At 46.9% G+C, this 10,831-nt stretch overlaps 1 protein-coding gene across 1 annotated transcript in view; it reads right to left on the bottom strand.

Moving 5' to 3' along the window:
* FAAP100 (FA core complex associated protein 100) overlaps positions 1-10,268 on the bottom strand; it is a 30,909-nt gene extending 20,641 nt beyond the window's left edge. Inside the window, exons 1-4 of the mRNA XM_083490853.1 lie at positions 10,049-10,268; positions 7,697-7,801; positions 6,393-6,522; positions 4,551-4,824 (exon numbers count right to left, since the gene is read on the bottom strand). Coding sequence (XP_083346979.1) covers positions 4,551-4,824; positions 6,393-6,522; positions 7,697-7,796 — 504 coding nt within the window. The 5' untranslated portion in view covers positions 7,797-7,801; positions 10,049-10,268. The remainder of the gene's footprint in view (positions 1-4,550; positions 4,825-6,392; positions 6,523-7,696; positions 7,802-10,048) is intronic.
* Between the last annotated feature and the right edge of the window lie 563 nt (positions 10,269-10,831).

Genomic DNA, 10,831 nt, shown 5'->3' with positions numbered 1-10,831 from the left:
TAGCACTGTGGAGCCAGCAGAGGGCATCACTGCCCGCCGTGGGACAGAGCTATATTTGGGAAATAAACCAGGATAAAGCGGAAGACTGAGCCATGGGGAGCAGGGAGAAATGTGGAACTGATAAATCAGGTGCGTTTGGGCCTAATCCAGAGGCTGGCTTCTCCCTTCAGCACAGAATCCAGTCATTCAAGTCCTTGTTACTTCTGACCATTATGCCTTCCATATGCCGTAATAAACCCTACATGTTCATCTCACCACTGTAGTTGCTGCACTTAAAAACCATTCAAAGCTCTTGCATCAGTCACAAAAATCACACAGCCAAAATAACAAAGTGCAATTATTATTATTATTATTTGAAGTATTTTTAGTCTGTTCTTAAAAAAACCCAAAACAAAACCAACAGGTCTCCCAGAATGGCTTGCGAAACTAGTAAGATTTTCAGCCTGAGGGCAGGGACTATTAAAAGGTTAGATGTACACAAGGGTGGAAGTTTTGTAGCTTTGGGGATTTTTCATGTAGTACTATTATATACATACATACATACATACATACAGAGACAGACAGACAGACAGAGAGAGAGAGCGCCTGGTATTATAAAAGTTATCAGAGCTAAAGGTAGTAATCTGATTTTTTAAAAGCCCTTTTAAAAACATGTATGCATTTAGAGTAAAAGTACAGCATATGAGAAGCTACAGAATGATTCATTCCCAAATTTGGCATTCCACTTCGGACAGGCCATGAGCTGCATCTGTACAAGTAAAGGACTTCAACACTGTGACATAGTGACTATGATGGATGGCGCCTTGGTGCTTCTGTACTGCCTTAGATTTGTCCATTAGGTCAGGAACAAAGTGGCTTGGGAAGTGTTATATTGAAATAAGGGCAACATTTAGGGAAGCTTCCAATGAAAGCTTTGATAAATGTTCTTAGACTTGATCCATTTGGCAACGTTACAAAGGTTAGACTGATCCTTCATCTTGCTACAAAACACGGGTGTACTTTGGCTTCTAGCTTCATAAGCAAAGCAACCGTTATTGGGACAGTGTGTTGCCTCGTTTGTCTTTATTTAAGGTTACAGTTTAAAAGATAGTGGGGAAAGCATATAAAAATAAAATACGGATACAGGGATTTCAGTGCCAAATGCTCCAGCTGAACTTGAATAGCTGGGAGACTTGTTACAGCAGAGCTGTCCAAACGTTTCATTTTGGTGACACACTTTTTAGACCTGCATCCTTTTGCGGCATGGTAATTCAGTTTTGCTAGCCAGCCGGAGGCTAAATTAACCCCTTCTCCGAGCGTGGGGAAGCGTTTGCACGACACACCTAGCTACACACTGCAGCCGACACACGGTTTGGAAAGCTCTGTGTTAACAGCTTTTCATTAGGAGAAATGTTGCACTTTCCACTTTGGCCACAGGGCACCTTGCTGAAAATTCACTCACTTGTACAACTGGAAGAAAATTGCCTGCCCTGCAATGTTGTTGAAAGTTTGGCAACAACAACAGAAAAGTGAGTAGAAAACTTTGCGGACATAATGCAATATAAAGTGAGACTAAGTGGAGCAAACCTTGGAGGACACACTTTTCCCCATTTCCGTATGGAAACCCTTCCACGATGGCAGTTATCGAGCTGAATCTCTTGCAGTTTTATCCTGTATAATTTTTGACCTGTTTTAAGAGTTTACCTGGAGGTGCTTTTGGAGGCTTTAACATCCACGAACCAATGTCTGGCATGAATTGCATAGCTGACATGCTCCAAGCAAACTTTTACTGAAATCTCCAGTGGTGTGCGGTGAAATTTTTCATAAGAGAACATCCAATATACCATCTCAGGCCTATTTAATTGCTCATCTTCTACATTGTGTATGCCATCAAATGCCAGCCGTGCGCTTCAGCTCTCTATATTGGACAAACAGGCCAAAGCCTATGCCAAAGGATAAATGGACATAAATTTGACATCAGGAATCACAAGACAGAGAAGCCAGTAGGAGAACACTTCAGTCTCCCAGGACATTCAATACAGGATCTCAAAGCAGCTGTCTTATTACAAAAGAATTTCAGAAACAGACTTGAAAGAGAAGTTTAAACCAAGGTTGCAGTCACCAAAATAGAGTGTCTAGTTGCCATACATACACACACACATATATACACATACACAGAGTGGTACCTCGGGTTAAGAACTTAATTCATTCTGGAGGTCCGTTCTTAACCTGAAACCGTTCTTAACCTGAGGTACTACTTTAGCTAATGGGGCCTGCCGCGCGATTTCTGTTCTCATCCTGAGGTAAAGTTCTTAACCCGAGGTAATATTTCTGGGTTAGCGGAGTCTGTAACCCAAGGTACCACTGTATATATATATATTTCTAACACTGGCTGATGCCACTTATTTTTTTGGTATGGAGGTGTTGTCAGGTATGCTGAATCCCAGGCGTTGACACTTGAAATCCCCTGTGCCTCGCAGCAATTTAAACCTGCTGGGCTGGTTGGGGGTGGGAATGTCAACGATTCTCCACAGCCTTGCCTTCCCATCATCCAAATGCTAACATGTTGGCCCTGAGAAGGAGGCTGGGGGTGGGGGCAAGATGCAGGGAAATGAAGGGCAAGTGCCCATCAGCCATACTGAATGTTGAGAGAGAGGAGTGTCTGTTAGCCCCCCAGGGGAATGGGGAGTATTATATAAAACTCAGTTACTCATAATCTGGCTCCAGCTAATCTGTGATGTTTGGCTATCTGGCACGGCATTTCCCATTTCCGAGAAGGGGCCTCGGCTTGTAGAGCCAAGTTGGGGGTGGGCGGCAAGGGAAGACAGATCCTGTTTACAATTCATTCTGCTGGTTTTCTCGTGACACTGGGTGGAGGTGGGTCGTTTTTATTTTTATTTTATTTAAAGGAAAAGCAACATTCCAGGCTAAGAAGCAAATGGCAGCCAGGGGAGCTGACTACCTAATTCAAATGGCATGACTTCGCTTTCAAAGCATGACTAGGTTTCCGTCCAAGGTGCCATTTAGGCATAACGTGGCTGAGATTTTCAGTGCGCTATCACCAAGTATAGCATCTGCACACTCCTTTACATAACCTGCATAGGGTCTGCACGCACATTTATGGCGTCTGTCACTTTAATAAACCTACATCTAGGAAAAGCAAAGCCGCTCCTGATTGAACACTCTTTCTGGTATGCGAGAAGAGATTGAGTTTGCACTTAAAAATGGACACACAGGGGAGAAAAAACTAATTTAGAGTCTGAATTCAGAGTTATCTGCTTGCTTCCGCAGTATGCGGAAGCACAGTTCCGTTGCTATTTATCAACTGCCTTCATTTGCTCCCACTAGCAAGAGGGCGGGCGGGGGGAACAGATGCGATTATTCCTCAGTTGCGTTCAGTATTTCTTGAGGCTGTACATGTTAATGCTTATGGGAAGCTCTAGAGCACAACATCTGGAAGGCAAGAGCCTATGCACTGGCATCCTCCGTAAGAAGTCTAAGCATTACTACATCCTACGACGAAATGTAAGGCGTTGGCTGCAGCTGTCAGAAATGAACAGATTCCTACGCAACTGCCAGACACTTCCTTCGACTGTGCTCGACTACAACGATTACCTGTGACACCGGTGCTGTGGCCACTGTAATATTTCTTCTCAAGGTTCTACGACACTGGAAATGTGCAAAGTGGAGGACATCACCTTTGCTGAGATCTGTACAATACTGATAATACTGAGAGGTGCCTCGTTCCCTGTCGGGTTGAGCTGTGTGAGAGGATTTTAAGGAACAGGCCGCCTTGAGAATCAAACCACCCTCTTTGGATGGAACCATGGAGCTAAACTCTACAGTCCGCAGAATCCATCCTCCTTATACCTTTTGCAGTGCAAGCACAGAGTGAAATTGTTGCCGCAGACTCACTAGCCCAGTGTTTCCCAACCGGTGTGCCGCGGCACACTACTGTGCCGTGAGACACCGGCTGGTGTGCCGTGGGAGGGAGGCGGGCGAGTCGGGCGGCGAGAGGCGGCGGCGGCGAGGATCCGCGTCGAGCCGGGGGCGGCTCCGCGGTGGTGGTGCCGAGCGGCGGGGCAGCTCGCGCAAAAGGGAGGAGCGCGAGACAGCGGAGGAGGAGGAGGCCGGCATGTCCGGGCAGCAGCAGCAACAGCAGCAGCAGCAACTCCCGGCGACGGCTCCTCCTCCGCCCGCTATCGCCGCCGCCGCCTCAGCTGCCCTCGCTCTGCTGCCTCCTCCCACCCCGGCAAGGGGAAGGGAAAAAACGTTCACTTTTGTGCGTCCCCCCCCGCGTGACGCTGCGCGCTGACGTCACGGGGCGGGGCTTTAATGGTGGTGTGCCGCGAGATTTTTTTCCGGTAAGCAGGTGTGCCGTTGCCCAAAAACGTTTGGGAAACACTGCACTAGCCAAGGAAAGGCTTCTATCTAGGTCTCTGTCTCTCACTGAATCCAGACTTTCAGAGGGGGGAAAAGGATAGACAGACAGATACATTTGGTCTCTAAAGCAGTCGGTAATATCCGGAACACTCCGGAACAGAGGAGGAGACCCCTCAGCAAAGTTTCTACTGTGTTCCACCTGTCAGTGATTCTGTGGGTTTTCTCCCATTCCGAATCAGGACCCTCCGGCGCTTGGCTGGCAAGGGGAAACTTGCTTTCTCCACCTCTGGTTGGGCAACCCTGAGGGGAGTCTTAGCAACAGGCTGGCTCTGGCCTTTTTTGTTCATCTCATCCACAAAAGACTCCACTCCTTCAAAGCGCATGGTCAGTTCTCCAAGCCGTTCCTTGAGGGCGTTGAATTCTAGGTACAGGTCGTTGAGGGCATCGGAAAGTGGCTTGATCCTAGAAAGGAAAGAAGCAAGGGAAGGTGTAAAACAAACAAGAGAAATTCCTCTATAGTGGGCTACAAAGCCCAAAGCAAGGAGCACTTCCACAGCAACCAATCACATACCCACCAACATTTCTCCAGTGAAAACAGGGATGTCCTATTCCATCTTCATTATCTGCGATTGGACCCGGCTGGGATTTTGTCACCACCCCCCTCCCCAGGGTGGCACCCAGGGCAGACTGCACCCACTGCACCCACCTTGCTCTGCCTCTGCACATGAGAAGTGCCGGAACTGAGTTCCAGCTGGAAAAAAAGCCCTGATAATAATATTAATTCTTCTTCTTCTGTTATTTATATCCTGCTTATCTGACTGGGTAGCCCCAGCCATTCTGGGCGGCTTCCAACATATATAAAAGCATAATAAAACATTATACATTTTAACTTCCCTATACAGTGGTACCTTGGGGTTACAGATGCTTCAGGTTACAGACGTTTTAGTTAAAGACTTCACTAACCCAGAAATAGTACCTCGGGTTAAGAACTTTGCTTCAGGATGAGAACAGAAATTGTGCGGTGTCGGCGGCGTGGGAGGCCCCATTAGCTAAAGTGGTACCTCAGGTTAAGAACAGTTTCAGGTTAAGAACAGACCTCCAGAATGAATTAAGTTCTTAACCCGAGGTACCACTGTACAGGAAAAAACTTCCCTATACAGGGCTGCCTTCAGATGTCTTCTAAAGGTTGTATAGTTACTTGTCTCCTTGGCTTGGGATGATTGCATAACTCCATACCCTCCCAAAAATTTTCCAATGAAAACAGGGACATCCTAAGGCAACCCAGAGCATTCTGGGATCAAATCAGATGGCTTCTGTAAATCCAGGATTGTCCCTGGATAATAGGGACGCTGCAATAATACTTAAGGGAGAAACACTTTGGCAAAAGTTCAGAGCTTAAGAAAGAGCAAGATCTTCCCATAATGCCAAACTTCATGCAGAGTAACTAGGCAGGGCAACCACCCAAAAACCAAAGTTTACTTACAGGGGATTTCTTCACAGTATAGCACGGACTGACAGAGGCAGATGCCCCTCGTTGAGCCAATGGCTTTAGGTGAGGGAATGAGGGACATGTGGCTGTCCAGATTCTGATGAACTTCCAACACCCATGAACCTCAGCCAACATGGCCGACGCTCAGGGATGATGGGAGTTGTAGTCCTACAACACCTGGAGGGTAACAGCTTAAGACAGAGCCTTCACAACAGTGTCCCCCCAAACTTGGGTCTCCAGCTGTTTTTGGACTACAACTCCCATCACTGGTCCTGCTAGATAGGGATGATGGGAGTTGTAGTCCAAAAACAGCTGGAGACCCAAGTTTGGGAGGCACTGCTTTTACAACCTGTAGCCCACAAAACTGAAAACAGCCCCTTGGCCACGCACTTCCAAGATTGCTGCCAAACAGGCTGCTTTATTGAGTCCCAAGTAGGCGGCCATACATGACCTGCCGAACCCAAGATGGTGACTGTACAGCAGGTTTGCACAGATCACAGCAGAAGTCCATTTTGTTGCCACCTTTACTACCCAGGCTCACCTTCCATAGTCAGGCAACACAGACTGGTGGTCAAAGAGGAGAAGATTCTTCATTTGAGACACAATAGCAAACTTCCAGTTGTCCAGAACAACAGTGAGGTTGGCACATCCCCTCATGTTTACTTTTTCAGCTGGAAGAGAGAATTGGGAGTATGAGAGAATATCATAGTAGTAATACAGTCGTACCTTGACTTGGAAGTCAAACAGAATCTGTTCCGGAAGTCCGTTCAACTTCCAAAATGTTTGGAAACCAAGATGCGGCTTCTGATTGGCTGCAGGAAGCGTTCACAAGAACGTTTGCAAACCGGAACACTCATTTCAGGTTTGCGGTGTTTGGGAGCCAAAACGTCCGAGTGCCAAGATGTTTGGGATCCAAGGTACGACTGTAATAATATAGAAGAACATACACCTTTCTCTGAACTATAGCAGTTCTGCAGTTCCATTTCCTGGCTCGGAAAGGGAGGGCTCCCCCAACATTTCCATCAGACCAGAATTTGAATCATTTGTCAGACTAAATAATTGCAAACAAAAAGCGCACATATGAAATCCATCCTAAGACAGATGGAATTAGAATAAACTTGGTTTATCAGCTGCATTTTAAAACTATGTCACCCACCTTGTTCACATCTGTTGATGGATTAAGAAGTTTATATAAAGACGAAAAATACATTCTAATACAAAACATACACAACTGAGACCATGGAAGCCTCTTTAGAAACTGAGGTGTTATTATATTCAATGTCGAGACTACATATGCCAAGAGAGGGAGGGGAATATACAGAACTGCCATTCTTTAAACATTTAATTTCAGGGAATTTGTTTCCCTAGAAGTATATCCCTGGAAGTATATCCTCAAGTATATCATGGTGACAAGATATAGAGAGTGGGAATGGATTTATGGGTAAATCAAAAAATGCTCAAACAGGATTAAAGCTCTACAGGATAGGGGCAGAGGGGAAGTTTAATCTTCTGTCCACAGTTTCAAAAGCATTGCGAATGTATGCAGGGGAGATTTGGGTCTTGTGTTCAAAACCTTCACAAAAGTGGTTTTTTTATGCTGACAGTTCAGAAACCAAGCTTACTTCCTTATCTGTCCAGTGTGAGTTGGCTGGCTAGAGCCCATGTACCCTATTAGTTTTGTGTTAGCTTTGCAAAACCAAGAAGGCAAGACCTGCGCATGGATAGTAAAACCGGGAAATCTGCAGCCCCAAATGTACATTTGCAAATGGAAATGAAACAAAAGACAAAACAAGCTTTGCGTGGCATCAGCCCACTCTTTGGCACCCAGCAAATCTGGAACCTTACCTTCAGATCTGTAGTCCCATTCTGACGTTGCCTGCTGCCTCTTTGGTTTGGCGGCACAACAGATTGCCACCAAAAGCAGTAGGGAGAAGATCTGTCTCATGGTGCCTTTGCAAAGGGACAGGAGAAGGGAAAAAGCATCAGAGAAGCCTCCCTTTCCCAAGTACTAGTTCCGCAACAACAGTCCCCTTTCCTCACCCCTATCGCTTTGACGGCTCCCATATGGACATTTCCCAGCCGGGATGGTCACAAGCTGTTCATACCAAATGGAAAAGGGAAAAACAGGGGCCTCTCTGGCTCTGTAGCCATAGCAATGTCACATTCACATGTTTCCACTTATAGGTCAGATCCCGGCAAGTCTGTGTGCATCAGGCACAAAGGGAATGTGGCCCAGTGGTTTGAACCAGTGATGCAAGAATCTGGACCCAGGTTTTCCTGAGTTGTTTCCATGCCACCTTGGACAAAACATGCCAATGTTGTGTACCCACAAGTATGGCATTAAACCTTCTGCTCTTATTTGGGGGAGGAGAGAAAGGCATACCCTCCAACATTTCTCCGATGAAAATAGGGATGTCCTACCTATTTCATAAGAATAATTTTATTATTATTGCCCCAGCCACTCTGGGTGGTTTCTACCATATATAAAAACATAACAGAACATTTAAAAACACTTAAAAACTTCCCTATGCAGGGCTGCCTTCAGATGTCTTCTGAAGGTTGTATAGTTACTTATCTCTTTGGCTTGGGGTTGCATAACTCCATACCCTCCAACATTTCTCCAATGAAAATAGGGACGTCCTAAGGAAAAGTGGTGGAGGAGACTCTTGAGAGTCTCATGGACTGCAAGAAGATCAAACCTATCCATTCTTAAGGAAATCAGCCCTGAGTGCTCACTGGAAGGACAGATCCTGAAGCTGAGGCTCCAATACTTTGGCCACCTCATGAGAAGAGAAGACTCCCTGGAAAAGACCCTGATTTTGGGAAAGATGGAGGGCACAAGGAGAAGGGGGCGCCAGAGGACCAGATGGTTAGACAGTGTTCTCAAAGCTACCAGCATGAGTTTGACCAAACTGCGGGAGGCAGTGGAAGACAGGAGTGCCTGGCGTGCTCTGGTCCATGGGGTCACAAAGAGTTGGACACGACTAAACGACTAAACAACAACAAAGGAAAAGCGGGACATTCTGGGATCATATCAGAAACTGGGATGGCTTCTGTAAATCTGGGACTGTCCCTGGAAAATAGGGACACCTGGAGCAGCCAGAAAAGCATTTGCTACATCCTTGTAGTGGAGACAGAGCTGAGAAGGGCTGGCAGCACAGGACAGGATACATACCAAACCTGCATCTACAGTAGCGACTACAGACAAGGAGCAAGGCAGAATCTCTAATCTGTAGCCTTGGGACCAGTAACAGAAGGCGCTCTTTATTTTGACCGGCCCAACAATAATTATCTGCTTAGTCAGGCTGTTTATCTGGGTTGCTCAACATGCTTTTGCTTGGTTGCTGGAAAATGTTGGCTTATCCTTTGCTTGCATCTGCTTCCTACCCGTGATCTCAAGGGTAACCCCAAACATTTTAATCCAAAACATGAAGAAACAGCAGATACTTCGCAGGGCTGGATACACTAGAATCTTCTCGGATGTTAACTCCATTCTTTCCTGTGATTTATGTGCTGACAAGCTGCTTGGATCAGAGGCTAAGAACAGCCGGTATGACAGCTCAGAACTTTTGTGTGCTGTCTTCATCCTCGGGCCCTTGCTTGCCTCCTCTATTAATTCTCTTCCAAGACACCAGAGCCACTGCAATGGGCCCCAAGAACATACAGGAGACACTGCTGGGAACTGCGTCCGAATAGGAGGCAGAGATCTGGCACTAGCAAATGGTACCCCAAGGGACATGGGTGGCGCTGTGGTCTAAACCACTGAGCCTAGGGCTGGCTGATCAGAAGGTTGGCAGTTCGAATCCCCGTGACGGGACGAGCCCCCGTTGCTCGGTCCCAGCTCCTGCCAACCTAGCAGTTCGAAAGCACGCCGGTGCAAGTAGATAAATAGGTGCTGCTCTGGCGGGAAGGTAAACGGCGTTTCCTTCCGCTGCTCTGGTTTGCCAGAAGCGGCTTAGTCATGCTGGCCACATGACCCGGAAGCTGTCTGCGGACAAACACCGGCTCCCTTGGCCAGTAAAGAGAGCCGCAACCCGTCATCTGCGACTGGACTTAATGGTCAGGGGTCCCTTTACCTTTTAAAGGGTACCCCAGAAACCTGGCAACCCCTTTAGAGAACGTTCTCCCCAAGTAGCTTGAGAGCCAATAATGCTCAGAACTAGGTTTATAGACTGCAAAAAAGGAGAAGCTCCTTACCTGTTGAACAGAGAATCAGAGATGGTAAATTGTGGCAGTTGCTCTTTCAAGTCCAAGGGTTTTCTTCTCTCTCTCTCTCTCTCTCTCTCTCTCTCTCTCTCTCTCTGGCCAAGGTCTGCCTCTCTTCGCCTTATAGCCAAGCTGCCCTGGAATTCTGCCAAGCCACACAGCAGTCTTCTAATTGCAAACAGATCCTTTGGGCCTATTGAGAGGCCCCCAGGCCATGGCTTGTTTCCTTCAAAAGGGTGGGGGGGAGGGAGGAAGGAAGGAGGAAGCCTACAGGACAGTGGAACAGCTCCCAGAAATTGCAAAAGTACAATTCAGGACACAGACACGTGGCGGAAGAGGGTAAGAGAGCTCTCTCCTGCCCAATTGAACTGTCTTTGGTTTGTTACAGAGCTTCAGAGAAAGTTTGCAATCCAATCCCTCTGCACAAGTTGGATTTGGGAGTCCAAGGTCACTGTTGATGCTAAGGCAGAGGGAGGGAACATGTGGTCTTTGGATTCCCAACACCCATCAGCATGATCAAGGATGATGGGAGCTGGAGCCTTGTAACATTTGGGAGGACCACAGGCTCCCTGCTCTTCTGCTAAAGGGCTACAAGAAGAAGACAACCCCTCCCAGAACTTGCTTTATTTTGGATGGAGTGAAATATTCACCAGAAGAGGCTCTGACCTTTCTCTTAAACTTCATCTCTTTCACTTAGGGTATGGTGGGTCTTCACAGGAGCTGTGGAGTGGAAGTGCATATGCTCATCAATATGTGGCTTTTCTACCTGTCTCA

The sequence above is a fragment of the Podarcis liolepis genome (genome assembly GCF_965112155.1).
Source record: "Podarcis liolepis genome assembly, chromosome: 2".
Taxonomy (NCBI): domain Eukaryota; kingdom Metazoa; phylum Chordata; class Lepidosauria; order Squamata; family Lacertidae; genus Podarcis; species Podarcis liolepis.
The sequence above is the reverse complement of the archived record's forward strand: the minus strand, read 5'-3'. Positions and strand labels throughout refer to the sequence as shown.